The sequence below is a fragment of the Balaenoptera physalus genome, assembly GCF_965194825.1.
Source record: "Balaenoptera physalus genome assembly, chromosome: 6".
In the NCBI taxonomy this organism is placed as follows: Eukaryota; Metazoa; Chordata; class Mammalia; order Artiodactyla; family Balaenopteridae; genus Balaenoptera; species Balaenoptera physalus.
This window is the reverse complement of record NC_138885.1, coordinates 49,424,447-49,449,953: the sequence shown is the minus strand read 5'-3', so window position 1 is coordinate 49,449,953 and position 25,507 is coordinate 49,424,447. Positions and strand designations below refer to the sequence as shown.

Here is a 25,507-nt window from a genome sequence, read left to right as displayed (position 1 = left end):
ACATTCTCTAATGGAGAACTGTATCATTTGGTTTTCATGGCTACACAACTAGATCTTGATAAGTGCAAATACATAAGATAATAAAAGATTTTTGTTTTATACAAAGATGAGGCTGTGAATGAAAGCTGAAAACTATAATTGCAATTCTGGGAAGAAAGTGTCTACCTTTAAAAAAACTGTTCAAAGATCAAAGTTGGAAGTCTTACACTTCCAGGTTTCAAAACTTATTACAAAGCTACAGTAATCAAAAAACTCTAGCACTGGCATAGAAACAGACACATAGACCAATGGAATAAAAAGAGGGCCCAGAAGTAACCCCTTACAGATACAGTCAAATTGTTTTTGACGAGAGTACCAAAACTACACAATGGGGACAGAACACTCTTCAAGAAATCTTGGTAAAACTGTATATATACATGCTGAAAAATGAAGTTGGACCCTTACCTTATAATACATAGAAAAATTAACTCAAGTAGATGAAAGACCTAATCACAGGAGCTAAAACTCTAAAACTCTTAGAACAAAGCATAGGGGGAAAGCTTCATGATATTAGATTTGGCAATATTTTCTTATATATGACATCAAAAGTGCAGGCAAAAAATAAAAATAGATAAACTGGACTATATCAAAATTAATAACTTCAGTTTTTAATCAGAGGATAAAATCAACAGAGTGAAAAGGCAACCTGTAGATGGGGGGAAATATTAGCAAATCATATATCTGATAAGGGGTTAATATCCAGAATTTACGAAGAATTCATACAACTCAGTGACAACAAAAAAACAAATACCTCAATTAAAACATGGGGAAAGAACCTGAATAGACATATCTCAAAAGAAGACATACAAATGGCCAAAAAACACATGAAAAGAAGTTCAACATCACTAATCATGCAAACCAAATCTACAATGAGATACCACCTCACACCCATTAGGATGGCTACTATCAAAAAAAAAAAAAGAAAGAAAGAAAGAAAGAAAAAAAGAAAATTTAAAAAAAATGTTGGAAAGGATGTGGAGAAACTGGAACCCTTGCTCACTGGAATGTAAAATGGTACAGCCCCAAGGTTCAGATCAAGACGATGGAGTAAGAGGGCATGAAGCTCATCTCCCACCATGAACGCATCAAAAATACATCTACATATGGAAAAATTCTCACTGAAAACTAACTGGAGATTGGCAGAAGAACTGCTGTACAATGAAGATTGTAAGAAAGATATACACATAATTGGATAGGAAGGGAAGAAAAGCAATTAGTTTGGGAACTGTGCCCCTGGAAACGGACTCAGAGGAAAATGCAGATTACAAGGTGGGGGGGACACCCACACTGAGGAGTGAGCAGTTTGAGCTACATACTGGACACCCCAGTCCTGGGGTCCTATGTGGGAGAGACAAGCCCCCTTGGCTGGTTGGAGGACCCTTGGGACTAACGAAAGGGCTGTGGGAAGCCCGGACTCTGCTCATAGGGAGTACGCACACTGGCTTGCCCCTGAGGCAGGGAGGAGAGAGGTTTGCTCTACAGGCTGCTGAGTTTCTTGAGACTGCCTCACAGCACACCTCAGACCAAGTTGGGCAAAAATTCTGGCCCCACTCACTCCACATCACAGTGCAGCACTGGATCTGGGACAGCCATGACTGGGGAGAAGACTCGACTCTGGGACACAGATGCGACCTGGTCCCAGGGCTTAGCATCGATGGGGAGGGAGTGGCATTGTTGGAGCTTACCCGGTGCAGAAAAAGCGGCCCAGATCTCTGATGGCAGCTACTAAACTTCAGCTCACCTGCCCCATACACACTGAGAGGGCACAAGGGCCCCACCTTCCCTGCAGAACAGTTCACAATAGGGTGGGGGCAATGGAGGCTGGGGGCAGTTATCTGCTGTGAAGCACAAAAGGGACTTGCACCCAAGGCTGCATCTGAGCAGAGCTGTGGTCACCTGCACAGGCAGTGAACAGGACTTTGGTCTGTAGCCAACATGAGCTGAGAGTTCACATGGATTCCACTTGTTTCAGCACAATGACCCTCTGAGGCAAGGGTCCCAGTACAGGGAAAGGGGAAAACACACACTTAAAGGGAACAGAGCAAGCTTGAACTCATCCCTCAGAGTTTCTGCTCCAGCAACTTGGATCAGACCACACCCTCTATAGGGTGGTGATGGCCACTGAACTGAGAGGAAGTCCCAACTCACACCCGATGCCAGCTCTATCCCCTCTACCTCCAGACCCACATCAAATCCAGCTCTCTCACAGAGGCATTGGGCATACATGGACTGCATAGGGATGCTCTCACACGAGAGCCACAATCAGTAAATGTTTCACCTCAGTTAAAAGAGGCAGAGAAAGTTAAGCAAAATGAAAAGGCAGAGGAACTACTCTCAACTGAAAGAGCAAGAGAAAAAATTTGAAAAAATAAATAATGAAACAGAAATAAACAATTTACCAGATAAAAAATTCAAAGCATTGGTAATAAAAATGTTAAAAGATTAGGGGAAAAAATAATGTATATAGTGAGCATTTTAACAAGGAACTAGAAAATATTAAAAAATATTTTTAAAAGACCCAATCAAAAGTGAAGAAGTCAATAGCTGAAATAAAAACACACTAGAAGGAATAGCAGACTAAGTGATACAGAAGAACACATAAGGGATCTGGAAGATAGAATAATGGAAAGCACCTAATCATAACAGCAAAAAGAAAAAGTAAGATTATAAAAAACGAAAAGAATTTAAGAGGTCTCTAGGATAATATTAAGCATACCAACATTCACATTATAGGGGTTCCGGAAGAAGGAGAGAGAGAGAAGCAAATCAAAAATGTATTGAGGAAGTTACGGCTGAAAACTTCTCAAACCTGAAGGAAAAAAAACAAACAAACAGATATCCAGATACAGAAAGCACACAGGGTTCCAAACAAGATGAACCCAAACAAATCCACACCAAGACATATCATAATTTAAATGGCAAAAGTTAAAGAGAGAATTCTAAAGACAGCAAGAGAAAAGCAAAAAGTTATCTACATGGGAACCTCCCTAAGCCTATCAGCTGATTTATCTGCAGAAACTTTGCAGGGCAGATGGTAGTGGCATAATATACTCTAAGTGCTGAAAGGGGAAAAACCTGCAACATAGGATAGTCTACCCAGCAAGATTAAATGACTACCAGTTTGAAACAAGTAGATATAATTATGGGTCAACAACTATGAACCCCATGGCAACCACAGTTGTGACCACCTAGAGGCATGGGATAGGGAGGGTGGGAGGGAGATGCAAGAGGGAGGAGATATGGGGATATATGTATATGTATAGCTGATTCACTTTTTTTATAAAGCAGAAACTAACACACCACTGTAAAACAAATATACACCAATAAAGATATTTTTTTAAAAAACCTACAATAGAGTCACAAAAACTAAAAAGAAAGGAACACAGCATACTATGAAAGAAAATCATCAAATTGCAAGGAAGAAACAAAAAGAAGAAGAAATGAACAGAGAAGAACTACATAAACAACTGGAAAACAGCAATAATTACATACCTATCAATAATTATTGGGTTGGCCAAAAAGTGCCTTCGGTTTTTATGTAAAAATAAAGACATATTTTTCTTTTTCACCAAGAACTTTATTGAACAATGTGTTCACCCTTTTGCTCCACTATCTTCTGCCATTTTTCAGGCAACTTCATAATTCCATCTTCCCAAAACTTTTTATCTTTGAGCAAAGAACTGTTCCAGGTGCCTTTTACAATCTTCCATGGAATTGAAATTTTTTCTATTAAGAGAATTTTGTAAGGACCTAAATAAATGGAAATCTGAAGGTGCAATGTCTGGTGAATACGGTGGATGAATCAGAACTTCCCAGCCAAGCTGTAACAGTTTTTCCCTAGTCATCAAAGAAACATGCAGTTTTGCATTATCTTGATGGAAGATTATGCATTTTCTGTTGACTAATTCTGGACGCTTTTCATCAAGTGCTGCTTTCACTTGGTCTAACTGGGAGCAGTACTTGTTGGAATTAATTGTTTGCTTTTCCACAAGGACCTCATAATAGAGGACTCCCTTCCAATCCACCATATACACAACATCACCTTCTTTGGGTGAAGACTGGACTTTGAAGTGGTTGGTGGTGGTATATTTTGCCTGCCCCATTATCTCTTCTGTTCCACATTATTGTACAGTATCCACTTTTCATTGCCCATCACAATTTGTTTTAAAAACAGACATTTTCATTACGTTTAAGTGGAGAATTGCATGTGGGGATATATGGTCAAGAAGGTTTTTTTCGCTTAACTTATGTGGAATCCAAACATCAAGGAGATTAAAATAACCGAGCTGGTGCAAATGATTTTCAATGCTTGATTTGGATATTTTGAGTATGTCTACTATCTGCCATGTGGTATAATGTTGATTGTTCTCAATTAATGTCTCTATTTGATTGCTATCAACTTCAACTGGTCTACCCGACCACGGAGCATCGTCCAGTGAGAAATCTCCAGCACGAAAATTTGCAAACCACTCTTGACATGTTCGATCAGTCACAGCACCTTCTCCATACACTGTGCAAATCTTTTTGTGCATTTCAGTTGCATTTTTACCTTTCTGTAAATAATAAAGCATAATATGCCAAAAATGTTGCTTTTTATCTTCCATCTTTGATATTAAAATGGCTACACAAAAATTCACCAATTTTGATGTCTTTTTTTAGGTGCACACTGATATGACAGCTGTCACGCACAATCTAACAAAATTGTCTTGAATGACGTTAAAGAGAACTAAGTGCTACTAGAGCTATCTTATGGAAAAAACCGAACAAACCTTTTGGCCAACCCAGTACTTTAGATGTCAATGGACTAAATGCTCTGATCAAATGACATAGGGTGGTTGACTGGGTAAAAAAATAAGACCCATATGTATGCTGCCTACAAAAGACTCACTTCAGAGCTAAAGACACATAGACTGAAAGGGAGAGGATGGAAAAAGATATTTCATGCAAATGGAAACAGCAAGAAAGTGGGGGTAGCAATACTCATTTCAGACAAAATAGACATTAAAACAAAGGCTATAACAAAAGACAGAGAAGGGCATTATATAATGATGCAGGAATCAATACAAGAAGAGGATATTACATTTGTTAACATATCTGCACCCAATACAGAAGCACATAAATATATAAAGCAAATACTAACAGACATAAAAGGAGAAATTGACAACACCACAATAATAGTAGGGGACTTTTTTTTTTTTTTTTTTATAGTAGGGGACTTTTAACAGCCCACTTACATAAGTGGACAGATCATCCAGACAGAAAGTCAATAAGGCAACAGTGATTTTAAATGGCACAATAAACCAGTTGGACTTAATAGATAGCTACAGAATTACATTCAAAAGCAACAGAATATACATTCTTTTAAAGTGCACATGGAACATTCCCCAGGATAGGTCACATGCTAGCCACAAAACAAGTTCCAACAAATTTAAGAGAACAGAAATTATATCAAGCATTTTTTTTCTAACTTCAATGGTATGAAACTAGAAATCAATTACAGAAAGAAAAATGGTAAAGAACAAACACTAAACAACAACAAGATTAACAACATGCTACTAAAAAAAACCAATGGTTAATGAAGAAATCAAAGAGGAAATAAGAAATTAACTCAAGATATATGAAAATGGAAACACAACACTCCAACATCTATGGGATGCAGAAAAAAGTTTCTAAGAGGGAAGTTTATAGCTATACAGGCTTTCCTCATTTAAAAAAAAAAAAAAATCTCAAATAAACAACCTAACCTCCCACCTTAAAGGAATTAGAAAAAGAAAAGCAAACAAAGTCCAAAGTCAGAAAAAGGAAGGAAATTATAAAGATCAGGGAGGAAATAAATAAAGTAGAGATTAAAAAACAACAGTAGAAAAGATCAATGAAACCCAGAGCTGGTTTTTTGAAAAGAGAAACAAAATCAATAAACCTTTAGTCTGGTTCACCAAGAAGAAAAGAGAGAATACCCAAAAAATAAAAATTAAAAATGAAAGAAGAGAAATAACAACTAATATCATAGAGATACCAAAAAATAGGAGAATAAGAATAGTTATAGGCCAACAAACTGGACAAGCAAGAAGAAATGGACAAACTTCTAGAAACACGCAACCTGCCAAGACTGAATCAAGAAGAAACAGACAATTTGAACAGACTGATCACTAGTAGTGAAATTGAATTTGTAATAAAAAATTCTCCCAGTAAACAAAAGCCTAGCATAGAATGGCTAGGGGAATTCTACCAAACATACAATGAAGAATTGATACCTACCCTTCTCAAACTATTCCAAAAAACCAAAGAGAATGAAACACTCCAAAATTCATCTTACAAGGCTACCATTACCCTGATACCACAATCAAAGATAGTACAGAAAAATAAAGTTACAGGCCAATATCTTTTATGAATATAGACACAAAAATCCTCAACAAAATATTAGCAAACCAAATTCAACAATATAGTGAAAGGATCATACACCATGATCAAGTTGGATTTATTCCTGGAACTCAAGGATGGTTCAATATTTACAAATCAATGAATGTGATACACCTCATTTACAAAAGGTAGGATAAAAATCACATGATCATCTCAACATATACACAAAAAGCTTTTGAAAAAATTCAACATCCATTTATGATAAAAACGCTCATCAAAAAGTATTTCAAGGGACCAGGACCATATCTCAATGTAATAAAGGCCATTTATAACAAACCTTAGCTAATCTCATACTCAATGATGAAAAGCTGAAAGCCTTCCCTATAAATTCAGGAACAAGACAAGGATGGCCACTCTTGCCACTTCTGTTTAACATAGTATTGAAAGTCCTAGCCACAGCAATCAGACAAGAAAAAGAAATAAAAGGCATACAAATTAGAAGGGAAGAAGTAAAACTGTCATTATTTGCAGAACACATGATATTTTACATAGAAAACCCTAAAGTCTCCATCTGCGGACTATTAGAGTAAATGAATTCAGCAAAGTTGTAGGATACAAGATTAATATACAGAAATCTGTTGCTTTTCTATACACCAATAATAAACTATCAGAAAGAGAAAGTAAAAAAACAATCCTGTTTAAAATCACATCAAAAATAATAAAATACCTAGGAATAAACTTAACCAAGGAGGTGAAAGACCTATACTCTGAAAACTATAAAATATTGATGAAGGAAATTGGAGATGATACAAAGAAATAAAAGGATGTCCCATGCTCTTGGATTAGAAGAATTACTACTATTAAAATGGCCATAGTACACAAAGTAATCTACAGAAATCCCTATCAAAACATCCATGAAATTTTTCACAGAACTAGAACAAATAATCCTAAAATTCATATGGAACCAAAAAAGACTCTGAATTGCCAAAGCAATCTTGAGAAAAAAGAACAAAGCTGGAGGTATCACACTCCTTGACTTCAGTCTATACTGCAAAGCTACAGGATTCAAAACAGCATAGTACTGGCATAAATACAGACATGTAGATAAATGGAACAGAACAGAGATCCCAGAAATAAACCCACACACCTTTGGGCAATTAATCTATGGCAAAGGAGGCTAGAATATACAATGAAGAAAAGACAGTCTCTTCAATAAGTGGTGCTGGGAAAACTGGACAGCCACATATAAAACAGTGAGATTAGAAGATTTCCTCACACCATATACAAAAATAAACTAAAAATGGATTAAAGACCTAAATGTAAGACCTGAAACCATGAAACTCCTAGACGAGAACATTAACAGAGCACTCTTTGGCATAAAATGTAGTATTCTGTCTCCTAAGCAAAGGAGATAAAACAAAAATAAACAAATGGGACCTAATTAAACTTAAAAGCTTTTGCACAGCAAAGGAAACTGTTGACAAAATGAAAAGACAACGCACTGAATGGGAGGAAATATTTGTAATGTTAATATCCAAAACATAAACAGCTCATACAACTCAATATCAAAAAAACAAACAATCCAATCAAAAATGGTCAGAAAACTCCAATAGACGTTTTTCCAAAGAAGACATGCAGATAGCTGACAGGCACATGAAAAGATGCTCAACATCACTAATCATGAGTGAAACACTAATCAAAACACCAATGAGGTATCACCTCACATTTGTCAGAATGACTATCATCAAAAAATTGACAAATAACAAATGTTGGAAAGGGTGTGGAGAAAAGGAAAACCTTGAACATGGTTGGTGGGAATGTTAATTGGTGCAGTCACTATCAAAAACAGTATGGCGGTTCCTCAGAAAATTAAAACTAGAGCTAACATAATTCCATTCCTGGATATATAGCTGGAAAAAGTAAAAACACAAATTTGAAAAGATACATGCACCCCGATGTTCATACCAATACTATTTACAATAGCCATAATACAGAAACAAGCAATATAAATATTAAAAACCCAATATAAAAAAGAATGAAATTCTGCCATTTGCAGCAACATGAATGGACCTAGAGAATATTACGCTTAGTGAAATAAGTCAGAGAAAGACAAATACGGTATGATATCACCTATATGAGGAATCTAAAAAATGATAGAAATGAACATATATAGCAAAATAGAAATAGACTCACAGATATAGAAAACAAACTAGTTGTTACTAGTGGGGAGAGGGAGGAGGGGCACATTAGGGGTATGAGATAGAGATACAAACTACTATGTATAAAATAGATAAGAAACAAGGCACAGGGAATTACAGCCATTATCTTGTAATAATTTTCAATGGTGTATAATCTGTAAAAATACTGAATCACTATACTGTACAACTGAAACTAATATGATATTGTAAATCGACTATGTTTCAATAAAAAATAAATAAATAAAAATAATAAAACCATTGCCAAAACCCAGGATCAAACAAGGGACCTTTAGATCTTCAGTCTAAGGCTCTCACAACCAAGCTATTTCAGCTACTTCTGGAGAACTTTTTCCACATATCTATAATGAAATGTTTTTTCCGTTGTAACAAAAAAGGTCAGTATATAGGTTCAGCTGGAGGTGGTCATTTAACAAGTATTACAGTGGTGATGAGGCGAGGCCTCATTTCTAAGCTAGAAGTGATCAGTAATTTTACTTTTCTCAGTTGTTTTTGTTTTTTAACTGCCCTGTAATTTGTTTTTCTCATTTAAAAATAAGCCATAGGCGCAGTGGTTGAGAATCCACCTGCCAATGCAGGGGACACGGGTTCGAGCCCTGGTCTGGGAGGATCCCACATGCCGCGGAGCAACTAGGCCCGTGAGCCACAACTACTGAGCCTGCACGTCTGGAGCCTGTGCTCTGCAACAAGAGAGGCCACGATAGTGAGAGGCCCGCGCACCACAATGAAGAGTGGCCCCCGCTTGCTGCAACTAGAGAAAGCCCTAGCACAGAAACAAAGACCCAACACAGCCAAAAATAAATAAAAATTAAAAAAAAAAAATTAGCATCAATATATATTAAAAAAAAAAAAAATAAGCCATAGGGACTTCCCTGGTGGTCCAGTGGTTAAGACTTCTCCTTCCAATGTGGGGGGTGCAGGTTTGATCCCTGGTGGGGGAACTAAGATCCCACATGCCTCGCAGCCAAAAAACCAAAACATTAAGGAAACCAGAAGCAATACTGTAACAAATTCAATAAAGACTTTAAAAATGGTCCACATCAAAAAAAAACTTAAAAAAAAAATTTCATACTTATTTCATGTCAAAAAATAAAATAAAATAAAATGGTACAGCTGCTACAGGAAACAGTATGGTGCTTCCTGAAAACATAGAATTAGCATATGATCCAGCAATTCCATTTCTCGAAAGAACGGAAAATAGGATCTCAAAGAGATATTTATACAGCTATCTTCATAGTAGGATTATTCACAGTAGGCAAAAGGTGGAAGGAAACCAAGTGTCCACTGACAGATTAATGGATAAACAAAAGTGGTATATACATATAATGGAATATTATTCACCTTAAAAAGTTAGGAATTTCTGACACATGCTGCAACATGGATGAACCTTGAGGACATTATGCTAAGTGAAATAAGTTACTCAGAAAAAGACAAATGCTGTATGATTCCAATTATATGAGTTACCAAGAATATCCAAATTCATACAGACAGAGATTAAAATGGTGGTTGCCAGGGTCTGGGGATAGTGGAGAATATGGAGTTGTTGTTTAATAGGTATAGAGTTTCAGTTCTGCAAGATAAAGCGTTCTGGAGACTGGTCCCTCAACAGTGCGCATATACTTGTAGGGTAGTGAGAAAACTTTGGGTTATTCACCTTGGGTTAGTACCAGAGGCCAGCCAATTAAACTGACAAAAGAAAGAGTAACAGGAGAAAATGCATATAAATTTTATTTTGATGTTAATGTTTTGGTTTTTATGTATATGGAGGACTTTTAGAAAATAAAGGAAGACCCAAAAGAAGTGGTTAAACTCAGGGCTGGGGTTGGGGGGGTCTTAGATGTCATTTTAACAAATGGTGATGAATCATGGAAAAGACAAAGGAAAAGGAATTTGGGCTTTTAGGGGTGGTAAAATGTGGGAAGGCAAATATATGGGGGAAACTAACAGAAGATAAGGGTTATTTAGTAAGGTTGAGTTTATGCAGTCATCTCAGTGCCATGTCCATCATCAGTGATAAAGGTTATTGTTCCTTTTCTTGTTCAAGAGACAGGGGCATCTTCAAGAGGGAAACTTGCCTTGCTTTTAGGCAGACGAGGGAGGGAAGACAGCTTTTCCTGTGCCTGTTTTTTTCTAAATTTCCTTTAGTCAAAATAATCTTCATGCCAAAGTGGTATATTTAAAGATGGCATATTCTGATCCCCTTCATACTTAACACTACTGAACTATACATTTAAAAATAGTTAAGATGGTAAATTTTATGTTTTGTATAGCTTATTATAATTTTTAAAAAGTCAAAGTAATAGTTGTTAGAAAATTAAATAGATTGTCGAGGGGTAGTTCAGGTGTAAATGGAGTTACGCAGCATGCTTTCTGCCTATAGTGGTACACAAATGTGTCCCTGAAAACATACCTAGACATGTTGTAATCAACTTTCTTATTTGAAAGGAAAGTTATAGTGAAACAGTATTATTATTTCAAAGATAATAATAATATCTATCATCTCTATCTTTTTTTGGGGGGGGGGCTTAAACAGTATAAATTTATTATTTTATAGTTCTGTAGATCAGAGTTCTGTAGATCAGAACTATCTTTGATCTAAGTATCTGTGATCTATCTATCTATCTGAACTATCAACATCTTTATCTTCTTCAAATAAATATGTCTAAATGTATATATTTATGTGCATACACAAACACACAGAGACAGAGATTCTTACACACCACTTCTAATTGGGGAAGTGAAATTAATTCTACACATGAGCACATTACATAAATCAAAGTATTATAGAAATTATTATTATCTTCAGAGGCAAAATTTTTGCCAGCATATGAAAGTTATAGTAATTCTCAAATTATAAAGAAAAGATGTGGAACAGAGTTCAGAAATCCAATTAATAGTCTCATTTTCTATGTCTCCTTGTGCAATCAATGCTACATTTATTGTATTTTAATTCATAGGAAAGACAATCCATATAAAGGTACACTTATGAGATTAAGCACAGAAAAAATATATATTATGATTTATTTCTGTTTGATGTAGTAAATAAACTCTTTGTCCTTTGAGAGCATCTTATTCAGAATTTGTATGCTACAGCTCCTTTCCACTAATATCGCAAGACCACTAGAGTATTTTTCTCTTTATCAGCTTGCAAGTGTGCATGCATAAGAAGCAGTTATTTGTCTAGGATATAAATAGCTGAAATAAATTTCCTATTTCCTCATTTTTTTCCCTGATGAAATATATTTAAATGCCAGCTGCATTATAACCTTCAAACAACTCAATACCAGAACTTGAAGTGCTATTAAACATCTGAATACAAGTAAATGCTAAAAAACCTTAACATTTTGTTTTAATTGGCCACAGCTATTTTATAAATATTCACTCAATAATTACCATTAATTTCTTATTCAAAAAGAATGGCAGAGTAAAGGGAGAAGCCAATTGCTTAAAAAGTTTCCTTGCTTAGTCCAAAAAAGAAGGTTAGGACATAAAAGAATTCCACAGATTAATAATGATAATGAATCTAAAAATTTCACTAGGAACTCAGCACAATTCTATCCTTCATCATTTTTGGTGTGTTCATACGATACTATAATTTGTTGTTTATGTAAATATATTCTTTTTACTCTTCACAGTCAGGGGCTATTATATCCATTTTCTTGTTCTCAAGGCTAAACCTATATTAGGTAAATGACAGGGATTGGTTGGTTGACTAACTGATTACTTGGTTTCATCAGTGAAAGCAAACTGGGGCTTAGAAAATTAATGGCTTACCCAAGATCCAGTAGAAAGCCACAGAGCCAGATCTTAAACCTATGTGCTTCGGCTCCATACCTAGAGATTTTCCCCCTAATTATTTGAAAAATTTCTCCACAGTAGGCTTTTTGTTCCACCTATTTGTTTTGCATATAATGGAATAGAGTCATGTACGTCATTGATTATAATCATAGTCACATTGTTTTCTCTTCTTCAGAAAAGCCTAGAGGCATGGGATAACATTGGCTGCAGACAGCTTTTGCAAACCAAATTGTGATTTTTGCTGGATTTCATGGAAATATAGCTCAAACACTCTTTTCAAAAAATGATACAAATACACATGCACAAACAAACATACATCTATGCATTTGCTTAACATTTGCTCCATTGCTTTTGTATCTTTATGGAGTTTTATATATGCATAGGTCTGCTATATTTCTAGCATTGTCTGTTTCAGGATCCCAGTAAATATGTAATAGCTCTGTGTATCAGTAAAAGGAAATTATAACATTTAGTTGCTTAAGGTCCACTCAGGTTACTCAAATGAGTTTCTTAAAGAGGCTTCCCCTTACTGCTCTATTCTCTATCGCTTACCATTCTTCATTCTTTTATTTGTTCTAAATTCCATGAAGCAGAGACTTAGTTTTGTTTACTGCTATATCCCCAGCACACAGAACAGTATTTTGCACATATCAGCATATTAGGTGCTAAAATAATGTGTTTAATATCACTTAATGGGTTTCTTTAGTTTGGTAATATATTCTCTCTCTCTTATTTAAATATTACTTGAAAACTCTTACATTGAAAACCAAACAAAATGACACTTATTTACTTGCTTTTTTAAACAGAAATATTTAGGCCCAGTTTCTTAAATTCAAACTATATCAATTTACAAAATATTAGACCCGTAATAGATGAGAAACATGCTAACTAATCCCTAATGCTGATCCACTGACGCAAGTTGCTAGTCATTTTTCTCAAAGTTCTGAATAGAATTTTATGACATTGTACTATTTTTTTTTTTTTTTTAATTTATGGAGGATGGGCAAAGGGGAGAGAGGATTGCTTATAGCTGTCTGGAATTTTATTTATATTTATATAGATTTAACCACAAGAATCTCAGAAACTGAGGGCCTTCAAAAAAGTAAGAAATTTGGTAAGTGCTTCAGCCTTGACTGTACTTAAAATATCCAAGTACCATGATTCTTTGTGATACTATCATTTTATGTCCCTCAAATAATTAAAGATAATATATAAGTGTAATATAAAACTTAATAAATATATTAAGTAAATAAGCAAATTAATATAAAAATTTAAACATCCCTAGGGATGGACATTCTAGAACTTAACTTCAATTTGTCCTGATGTTTCATCACAATTGCCTCCATGGAAAAACATTTTTTATTTAGTTTCTTCTCTTTGAAAACATGGGATATTTACTTAGATTTATTCCTCTTGTAAAACAATTAATAAAGACAAACCTCAATTAAACAGAGTCAGGATATCAGAAGGGGGAGCTCTCATGCCCCGCATTGACAGTGGAGACCAACAGGAAGAAGAGAGACTCCCCTTCTTTCCCAGCAACAACTCAGCCAATGAAAAGCCATGGACTTTTTTTTCCCACCCTCCCAACTTCCTTCTCCTCTCTATAAATGTGTCTCCCTTTCCTTGCTGTGCAGGGACTTGCCTGTGGTTTGCCATGTTTGTAGACCCTGAATTGCAATTCTCTGCTGATCTGAATAAGCACATCTTTGTTGGCGATTGCAGTCTATTTGCTTCAGGTCAAAATTTTGGTGGCTCTTTCAGGGACCAGAGGAGACTCCCTATGGCTCCAGGGCTGCGGAACAAACAGGGGTGGTACCTACAGTTGAGCCCATTGTTTCTCACTGCATTTCTCGCCAGCACGGGAATGTGAAGTTTTTCCTGGATTTCAGCTCACATCCTCTTGTGTTTGAAGCCCTGCAGGCTTTATTCAGGATCTATTTAAAGGCTTTGTCTTTCTGGTTAAGGTTTTGTTCTGTGTGTAACTACTCCTTTGGCACTTTGGTGTGATCTTGAGATCAGACTATTTCAATTGAACCTGTCTAAAAATGCCTTTGGCTCAACTCTTTCAGGAAGGGGCTGCTTCAGATGAAACTGTTCTGGTTTTTCAACTTTTGGCCTATTCCTTTAGAAGCGCTGTCCTCTGAAGACTGGCTAAAAAACAAAAAAAGCCTTCAGCCTGGCTCCTCCAGGACCAATGTTTTCTAAGGACTGGCTAGGACTGGCTTGCAAGCTTTTGAATTAAGCCATTTGTTCTACAAACTGTTTAAACTGTTTGAAAATTTTCTTTGCTCTAAAGGAAAAACCTCTAGGAAATGGGATCCCAGTTATCTAGCTTTTTTGAGGGTGCCTTCCCTACAGGGACTCTGGCTAATTTTATTTTTAAAACCAAGGTCCTTCCCCATGCACAATTTCTAAATAAATGGACTGACTTGACCAAAGGCAATTTAGAATCTCAATGGCCATGATGGGGAACTTTTGAAATCCCTAAACTTAATTTCCTTAAAACTGAACTGGTTCAAAAATTTCCAAAACTGACTGGAACACTTATTTCAATTGGTATTTTGAGGCTTCCCAATGTTATCAGGTATCTAAAATTGCCTCTCTGCAAAGTATGATTTTAAGATTAACTAAGGCAAACAAATGATTAAAGAGAGAAACAATGGCTCCCAAAGCCCCAGGCTCTCCTTCCTTGGCTTCTTTGTCTTAGGCTCTGCTTCTCGTCCCATCTTGTCTCGATTGCTCTTCTCCTCATGTCCAGATTCCACCTTTGGTGCCACCTTCCTCCATCCATTCTATGCTGCCTCCAATATACCCTCAATTCCCCCATACTTAATTTTCTTGCCAATCTTTCCCTTTTCTCTGAAACTCTCCCCTCTCCCTTTTCCTCTTAAAGTTGTCAGAACATGTACCTTTAAAATTAAGCTTTCTGAGGTTCCAGAGGCTAAACCCTTAGTTTCTTATCTTCCCTTGACTAAAGCTGAACTAGGAGCCATAGTCAAAGATTTTCCCAAAGTAACCAAAGATCCTCTCGGATGGTGGAGAAATTTATTTTATAGTCATTCAAACTTATCACCCTGGTTTCTCTGACTTATATCAGCTAGATCATATGCTTGTCAATTAAGGTCAGGTCTAGTATTGGATGAAAACCACTAATTGGGAAAGTTCTGCAAGGTCACTAGAATTATAACCAGGAGAACAGCCCACTAACTTATTACATGATCAGTCTCAGACAATTGCTAGATGACATCATTGAGCAATTCCTAGAGTTTTTCCAAAGCCTGTTGATTAGAAAAAAATTCAGGCTTGCACATAAAAATATAAAAATATGTTGAACCTGTTCGTGATTTTTTATTATTGAATTCAGATTGTTTTCAAAGAAAATTCTGGTCTTCCTTAAGATGTTGATTCCATCCAAGTAGCTCTTAACTCTAGTTTATTAATGGGCTGAACTGGGACCTCTTCCTTCTACTAAAAAGGACCCAGATGGAATGGGAAACTATGTCCACTCCACATTTACTTAATCTGGAAAGTAGCTCTCTTACTCTAGATGAGTCACCTCCAAAGAAGGCCACCGAAATTCTTCATCTTCAACTCCAGCAAATGGAAGCTCCTACACAAAACCGAAACCCTCTAGTTTCTGCTATTAATGCAAAGAGCCAGGACATTGGAAAAGAGACTATTACAAATTTAAGCACTTCAGGCACCTTCAGCCCTTGTAACCAGCCTTCCCAATGTCCTTATTCTCAATGACAGGGCTCTGGGGATCTACAGGGGCTCTTCCCAGTTCTCCCTCCTGACTTGGAGAAACATTTCTTCCGATTGGGGAGGAATCTCTTCCTGTCCTAAATGACACCACAGCCACATGCTTAGTGCTCAACCCCACTACTATAAAGCAACCCCTCCCTCGGAGTACTAAAATAGTTCAAATAGTGGGGATTTCTAATGAACCTCAAGAGGTTCTTGTCTCCGAACCTATTCCCTTTTGTTTAGGCCCTCTGAGAGATGCCCACTCTTTTATCCTTAGTTCCTCTGCCCCTATTCACTTATTAAGCTGAGGCTTAGAGAAGTATCATGCCAGAATTTATTTCTCCCAGAGGGGAAATAATTCTAAAAATTGACAGTAGTCATCAAAGTAACCCCCAGGTGAATTAAATAGCCCTTTGACATCTTTTATTTGTTCCTACTCTGCTGGTACTAAAGCAGATTCTGAAAACACTGGTCACTTGTCCCTACTGAATCAACTACCACTTTCCATATGGGTAAAATCTCCAACTGATGTGACAAAATTCACAGCGTACCTCCAGTCAAATTTCAATTAGATACCTCAAAACCTCTTCCCAGAATTAATCAATATCCTATAAGTAAAGAAGCCCTTCAAGGCATAAAGTCCATAACAGAAGATTACATGGCTCAAGGACTCATTATCCCTTGTACTAGCCCTTGTAACACTCCCATTTTACTGGTGAGAACACCTAAGGGCTGAGGGTAGAGGTTTGTCCAGGACCTCAGAGCAATAAACAACACTGTTATCCCTGGACACCCTATTGTTCCTAACCCTCATACCTTACTAACATCCATTCCCACTGGAAGTAAATTCTTTAATGTAATTGATTTATGCAATTTATTTTTAGTATTCCAGATGATGAAGCTAGCCAGTACTTATTGCCTTCACTTGGGAAGAAAAAACAATTCACCTGGGCAGTAATGCCTTAGGTTTTACTGAGAGTCCTTCTTATTTCTTGCAAATCCTGAAGGCGGATCTGGATGACATCAAGTTCCCTAGAGGTTTTACTCTGTTACAATATCTGGATGATTTGTTTCTTTACTCTCCTTCTCAAGTGCCCTCACAGGAAGACAGCATCTGCTTGTTAAAGCCTTTAGTCTTAAAGGGACATAAGGTCACCAAAGGAAAATTGCAGTTTGGCCAAACCCAGGTTTGATATTTTCTTCTTTTTCTTTTTCTTTTTTTTTTAATTTTTGGCTGCATTGGGTCTTCATTGCTGCATGCGGGCTTTCTTTAGTTGCGGCGAGTGGGGGCTACTCTTCGTTGCGATGCATGGGCTTCTCACTGCGGTGGCTTCTCTTGCTGCAGAGCACAGGCTCTAGGTGCGCAAGCTCCAGTAGCTGTGGCACGCAGACTCAGTAGGCAGCTCACGGGCTCTAGAGCGCAGGCTCAGTAGTTGTGGCGCACGGGCTTAGTTGCTCCATGGCATGTGGGATCTTCCCAGACCAGGGCTTGAACCCATGTCCCCTGCATTGGCAGGCAGATTCTTAACCACTGTGCCACCAGGGAAGTCCCCCAGGTTTGATATTTAGGGCATATGCTATCAAAAACAGGGCTCTACCTAGATCCACAGAGACTTCATGGTATCCTAAGTTTCCCCAAAACCAAAAGTAAGCACCAACTGTGAGGTTTCCTTGGGCTACTTGATTCTTGACAAAATTGGATTTGAAATTTCTCTCTTATGACCAAACCTCTGCAGGTTTTACTCAACAATAACAACCCCAACCCAATTTTATCCAGTTTTATGGAAAGAACTGGAAGACACAGCTTTCAAGGCTCTAAAGGAGAGTTTGATGAAGCAACCTGTCCTTGGGCATCCCAATTATCGGATTCCTTTTTCCTTTTTGTGTATGAAAAGGAAGGGAATGACCTTGGGGTACTCACCCAAAAATATGGAGACCACCATCGACTCATAAGGTATTATAGCCAGCAACGAGACCCTGTGACACCGGGATACCTGTCTTGCCTTAGTGCCATATCAACCACTGCCTTTTTGGTTAAAGCCACCAAGAAAATTGTTGTGGAATTCCCTTTAACTATTTTTGTACCTGATGCATTAGAAGCTATCCTGAATTCTCACCACATTCAATATTTCTCCACCAGCCATCTTACCTCCTATGAAGTCCTTTTGTTAACTGCCCCTCACATAACTCTTTTCTGTTACAATAACCTTAACCTGGCTACTCTTTTCCCCTCCATCACCCACAAAGTTCCTCATGACTGCTTAACACTGATGGACCACCTCCTGACTCCTCATAATGATCTATCAGAAATTCCATTAGGTAATGTTGACTTCTGAAGGTTCACCAATGGTTCTTATTTTAAAGGTGACAATGGCAAATAGTGCTCTGAGCATGCTATCATAATTTGTTATGATGTTGTTGAGAGAGCATCTTTATCTGTGGCTACTTCAGCTCAACAGGCTGAATTACACACTCTTACATGGGCTTGAACTTTAGCCAGGGACAAAACTGTTTATACTGACAGTAGATAGGCTTTTGAAGTAGCTCATGATTTGGGAATGTTGTGGAAGCAACATTTCCACAACATCCTTATTTCCAGTGGAAATAACATTAAAAATGGCCCTTATGTTCAGGAATTATTGTGCACAATAATGTTACCTGCCATTTTAGCTATTATTAAGATTCTGGGATATTCTAAACTTGAAATCTCTGGTCGCTAAGAGAAATCACCTTGCTGATATTTCTGCAAGAAATACTGTCCTTAAAGGGACCAACAGCATCCAAACCTCTGTCATGGTCCAAAAGGTATTTCCAAATTATCCAAATGATAATTTAGAAAAACTGGCTAGAGAGGTCCAACAACTGGCCTCAGAAAAGGAAAAACAAGATTGGAAATTCAATTATTGTTGGTTTGATAAAAAGAGAAGGCTCTGGTTTGAACCAAATAACAATGCAGTCCTACCTGAGACTCTAAAATGCTCACTCCTCACTACTGTACGTGCATTAAACCATTGATCTACTGACAAAAATGATGACCTTCATGAATCAGTATTGGTGGGGAAACATTAACAGGGCCACAAAAAGTGCCTACCTCACTGTCCCACTTGTCCAAAGTACAGCCCAGGGAAGTTTGTTCCTACTGCTCCCAGACATTTGAAACTGCCAAATGGACCATTTGAGGTCTAGCAACTGGATTTCATACAACTTCCTCTGTCTAATGGATATAAATATGTCTCAGTCACAGTCTATATGTCTTCGCCGTGGAGTGAAACCTTCCCTTGCAGACCATTTCCTGCCTCTTCTGTGGCTAAAGTTGGGAAAGATTATTCCTTCCCAGAAGAAGTCTTCTTGAGTTTCATAGTGTTCGAGTAACCCATTTTATTGGCCAGATGCTTTGCCAAGTCTTTGCTGTTTGGCTGGTTTTACAGCACTGTCACTGGTGTGGATTGTGGCCTCAATCCTCTGGTTTAGAAGAACACACTCAGTGCATCATTAAGACTCAACGGGCAAAATTTGTAGAGGCTCTCCAAATAGCTTGGCCAGAAGCACTGTGGTTGGTCCTTCTAAATCTCAGATTCACCCCTTTTTGAACTCATAAACTCTCACCCTTTGAGATAGTGATAGAACGCCAGTGCACTTGGCTCTTGTTTCTTTTGACCCACAACTGCTAAAAGGAGAGACCCTCCAATATTGCAAAGACCTAATTCGTTCTATTAAAAATCACTATGAGTTTTCGTAGAGCAATCTGTTTACAATGCACCCTTGCGAGACGAAGACCTCAAGCATCACACCTTGCAACCTGAGATTCTGTCTATTGAAAAAGACACTTCCAGAAGTACTCTCTTCAACCTTGCTGGAAAGGTCACTATCAGGTTACTGCTAAGCAACCCTTGTGCCACCAACCCCCAAGGAATAGACTCTTGGATTTCCATGACACACACACCTAAAAAAGAGCGCCAAGCACTGACTGGACCCGCACATAATTTTGTGGCCTAAAAGTAAAAAAAATTCCCGATATTGAAGGAGAGGACATCTGATGAGACAGTTTTCCCAAGATATCCAGAACAGGCCTGTTGGAAGTTTGTTGCTAAACCTTTGATAATGATATAACACATCAGATGATCTCCAATGTCTATGATCTTGACAACATAGAGACTTTAAATAATAATGCCTGAGAGTTCTCCCTCCTCACCCTCCTTGTTACCTGAATATGACTTTAATAGGTTTCCAATCTGAGCATTTTCCCTCTGACATGAGACACCACCCAGGAAAGAGCCTTCCTGACACTGAGGGACAAAAAGCCACTGAAACCTGAAAACCTGACTCTTGATCAGTGATGCTTTTAGAGAAAGATCATGATCAAAAGAGGGATATGTAAAAAAATTAATAAACAGAAACCTCAATTAAATAGAGCTTGGGCATCAGAAAGGGGAGTCTCATACCCTGCAAGAATAGCAGAGCCCAACTGGACAAAGAAAGACTTCTTTCCTGGCAAGAACTCAGCCATTGAAATGCCATGGACTCTTTGTTTACTATGGCTCTCCCAACTTCCTTTTTCACTCTATAAAAGTGTTCTCCTTCCCTTGCTGTGTGGGGACTTGCATGTGGCTTGCCATGGTCGCAGACCCTGAACTGCAATTCTCTGCTGATCCTAAATAAACCCATTTTTGCTGGAGAAATATCTGACAGTCTATTTGTTTCAGGTCAACACTCTGAACACATCTTCAAATATTTGTAGATTGATATTAAAGCCAAACACAACATTAAACTATTTGGACAATTTTCTGAATGCAGTCATAAAATATGCTGAGATGTTTTAATGAATTCACAGTTTGGGCAGTTCAGACCCTTTCTAAATAAATATCAACTCTAGTTTTCACTAAAATAAGATCTTTTTAAACTAATTATTTATAAATCCCATCTTTTTACATCTTGATATTTCAGTCATCACTGAGGCTAGCTTTATGTGTCATATGTTGAGATGTAACTATCCAAAAACCGAACTGTAATACCAAAATTGGAAAAAATATAGCTTTCTACATCAAATGGGTATTAACAGCTTTTTACATCTTTTAAATAAGTTTGGATATCTGATTCATGGTGTGTTTCTCAACATTAGTTGTTCCCAGGGAGTCACACAATTGAGTCATTCAAGATGACTTGCAAAAAAAAAAAAAAAAAAAGATGACTTGCAAATGTCCTCAGTGAACTTCACACACACTTTATGATTTGTCTAGGAATTGTAGATGGTATTTCTTTCTTTTTTTCTTTTTTTTTTTTTTTTTTTTTTTTACTAATTGCATACACTGTGCTGTCATAAGAATAAAACAGAAAATGATTTATTTCACTACTATTATTTGCAAAATCTCAAAATTCAAGCAATAATATCTACAGTAGGTATGGCATTTTTTTAATAGTTTTGATACTGAGATTTGAATCCTACATTTTTTAAATGTTGAATTGTTCCATAGTTTAAGACTTAAATCTTCAAGTACTTAATACACTCAGTAATTCTTAAAACAAGTAATACCACTGGCCACAAATATTTTAAATGGATGCTCAATAATGATGTTGCTTCTTTTTTTCTTTTGTGACGGCTCTGTATTAAAATAGTTCTTACCTTAATTTTATACCAGATTTGATATAAAATTTAATTTTATATGTTCTGATAGTTGAAAATGAAGATTTTAAAAAATTTGAAATAGTGTGTACATGGTTTTCCTGAACACATAAGTATCACATTTTCCCATTTTATCACAACATAGTATATAAAACAAGGTAATAAATGCAACATTATAACATTATGAACTCAGCATATAAAATGCTCAAAATTACTTAGAAGAATATGCTTACTGTATTTCCTTAAACATTCAAATGTATCTAAATATATACAAACACACACATACAAATAAGGACAGAACTACCTGTAAAATTATTTAGGCCTTTGGAATGCAAAAATGTTAAATTTGATGCTTAAGCTATTTGCTAGGAACCAAAAATATCCATAATATGTAGTTATTTGTGGTTTTGTTGAGAGAGACATTTCAAAAGCGTACAGGGGTATACAAAACCAGTTACTTAGCTATCAAGTGAACCTTCTGACAACCCAGGCCAGCATCTCAACAAGGCTTGGATTAATTTATTTTGGCCTTATTTGAAGTAATTCAGAAAGGAAAAAAAATCATGTTTAGTAAATATGTCAATGTCACCATCTCACTAATGTAATATAAGCCATTATATGTAGCAAACTTTGTATGCATCAACTACGTATGGGCCATTACATGTCTAAAAGAACAACTTCGTTTTAAATGGAAGTGTGTTCTGAAGGATATTTGTAAACTTGGAGATTTTCTACAAACTGAGGACGTATCTTTTCTAAGTGCCAAGAGTTTTCTTTATAAGGACTATATACAAGGATGACAATACTCCCACTAAATATTCTGATTTTTATTACCTCCATTTAAAATATGTTCAACTATCTAGAGCATGGCTTACAGTTAATCACATAAGTGTTGAATTCTTCAACATAATTTTTCATGCAGTATTATTATTTCCAAGTGAGTATTTCCTCCATGGCTGATTAACTGAGCTTTCTAATTATATCGATAAATAGCATCATAAATTGCTAAAGAGCCCACAATAAATAATTGTAAAGGGTCAAAGAATCACACAGGCAGTTGGCTATTTTTATGCTGGAATAGCAAAGCATATAGTTTTTCAAAGCAAAGTATACGAGCTTTTTATACAGGCAAGAAAATAATTTATCAAAGATCATGTTTGCTCTATTTTTAGCAAGATAAAGCAAAGTAAAACAAAAAGACATCTCATGAAGGAAAAAATCTGTTAGGTTTGTGTATTCTGCAATGTCTTTGCAAGTAACATATTTTGCTCTGCCAGAGAAAGACAGTTCATATCTCTCATCATACGTATGCACAGTTAATTCCTGCTATGGCAAAGGTATTCAGAACCATATAGCTCTAGATTTCAAATAATCTGAGTTAATTGAAGTTCTGAGATATTCTGAAATTTGGGGATTGCTAATATATAAGATTATAAAACAAATGTAAACTCACCCTTCTAATCTTACATCCGGCAGACTTCTGTTAAGGGCAATCAAATCGCTGGCCATAAGGTTAAACTGATTGATTTTAAACAGTTCTTTCATTTTCTCCTGGTCATCTTTAGGAATCAGCACAGCCTTTCCCATTTCTCCTGGCCCTTCTTGGTTTCTTGAAATAACAGCTGTAAGACACACACAGGTACACACATACATACAAACATACAGATAATGAACTGAAAATATAAACTCATGTGTTGGATTAGATTCTAAAGGGTATCACTTATAAACTGGCTTAATGATACAATCATCAAATCTCTATTGCCACTTACAAACCATGCACTACACTAAAGAAACAACTTATTTTAATTCATTAACTCAATGCTGCATGTTGTTCTTCAAGTCTATCACATATATATGATCTGACTAATCATTAAGACTTAATAATTAAGCAACACAAAACACCAAAACTTAAAACTTCTCTTTCATGTTTTTTAATACACTAATTAGAGAGGGATGAAGTTGAGCTCTGGGCAGACTAAGCTGTGCAAAATGATAAAAGAGAAATTTAAAAAATTTACCAAGATTAATTTATTTTCACATCCACTTAAATATTTTGGTATTTCAAATATCTACTGCCATTATATCTTTATAAAAGCAAGTAAGGTTGGCAACGCTTTATCCCCAACAGAATTTGATTTCTTTGTCAAATCATTTTCAAATAAGTGAAAAGAACTTTCATAGCAGTGACATGTAATTTTAAATGTCAAGTTGGATTTGGAGGCCATGTGTTCCATAACTGGAATTTCAGAGCAATATTCTGGGCTTGACTGTTTTTATTAAGAACACTCAGGATTCTATACAAGCTAATGTTCTTGCCATTTCCTCCAAGTTATCACCACACAAATGTCCCTTCTAGCAATAAAATACATGGTTCAATGTGTGTGTGTGTGTGTAGGCACATGCATGCATGCATATGTCTGTATGTATGCTAACATATAGTAATAAGCCAAGGTTCCAGTTAATCCTACTATACCCTTAACTTACTTCTCATAATGATATTAAATTAGGTTACCATGAAAGAAACTGGTAGTTCTGGTCTTGACTCTTCCAACATTTTGCTGTATTATAGCACCTAACACATTAATCTTACTGAGTTTAATTTCCATATACTTTAAAGGGCAAATATTTGGACCCAGATTACTTTAAAATGTATTTTAAAAATTAAAGAATATTAAAAAACTAAAACTAGAAATACCATATGATCCAGCAATTCCACTCCTGGCTATATATCCAGAAAAAACTAAAACAATAATTTGAAAAGATACATGCACTGTACCTCAATGTTCATTCCAGCACCGTGTATAAGAGCCAAGATATGGAAGCAACCCAAGTGCCCATCAACAGATGACTGGATTAAGAAGATGTGGCAAGCATATATATATACACACACATATATATATGTGTATATATATGTATATATATGTGTATCTATGTATATATGTATATAGAATATTACTCAGCCATAAAAAAGAATGAAATATTGCTATTTGCAGCAATGTGGATAGACCTAGAGAATAGTATGCTTAGTGAAATAGGACCGACAGAAAAAGATGAATACTATATGATATTACTCATATGTGGGATATAAAAAATAATACAAATGAGTGTACATACTAAACAGAAACAGACTCATAGACATAGTAAACAAATTTAGGGTTACCAAAGGGGAAAGGGAGGGGGAGAGAGACAAATTAGGGGTATGAGATTAACAAATACAAACTACTATGTATAAAATAGATAAGCAACAAGGATTTACTGTAGAGCACAGGGAATTATACCCAATATCTTGTAATAACCTAAAATGTAATATCATCTGCAAAAAAAAAAAAAATTGAATCACTATGCTGGATACCTGAAACTAACACAATTTTGTAAGTTAACTATACTTCAATACAAAATTAGAGGATAAAAAGCATGTGAAAATAATCCATAAATTACAGCATTTCATGGAATATAAATTCTAATATAATATAAGAATATGGTCAAAACTAGGGTAGAACACAATAAGGAGACTTTCCTCTGATTTGACCATAGTTATAAAACATCGAGACTGATACTACTAGTACTAATATACAATGGGTCTTCCAGTAGATTATTTTCTGTGAAAGGTTATTCTGACTTTGGAACGGCAGGAGTCAAGCTATAAAAGAGATTTAGGCATCTCTGGGGAACTTCAGATACGGGTATCATGAAGGTAATTAGCCTGTAAATCCTCTTATATGTA

General features: G+C 36.3%; 1 protein-coding gene across 7 annotated transcripts in view; it reads right to left on the bottom strand.

Annotated features, from left to right (window-relative positions):
* Positions 1-25,507, bottom strand: part of GALNT13 (polypeptide N-acetylgalactosaminyltransferase 13) — a 560,582-nt gene that overhangs the window by 325,611 nt on the left and 209,464 nt on the right. For all 7 annotated transcript variants that reach the window (XM_082465040.1, XM_082465041.1, XM_082465042.1 and 4 more), the window contains one exon: positions 23,237-23,405. In XM_082465040.1, coding sequence (XP_082321166.1) covers positions 23,237-23,405 — 169 coding nt within the window. The remainder of the gene's footprint in view (positions 1-23,236; positions 23,406-25,507) is intronic.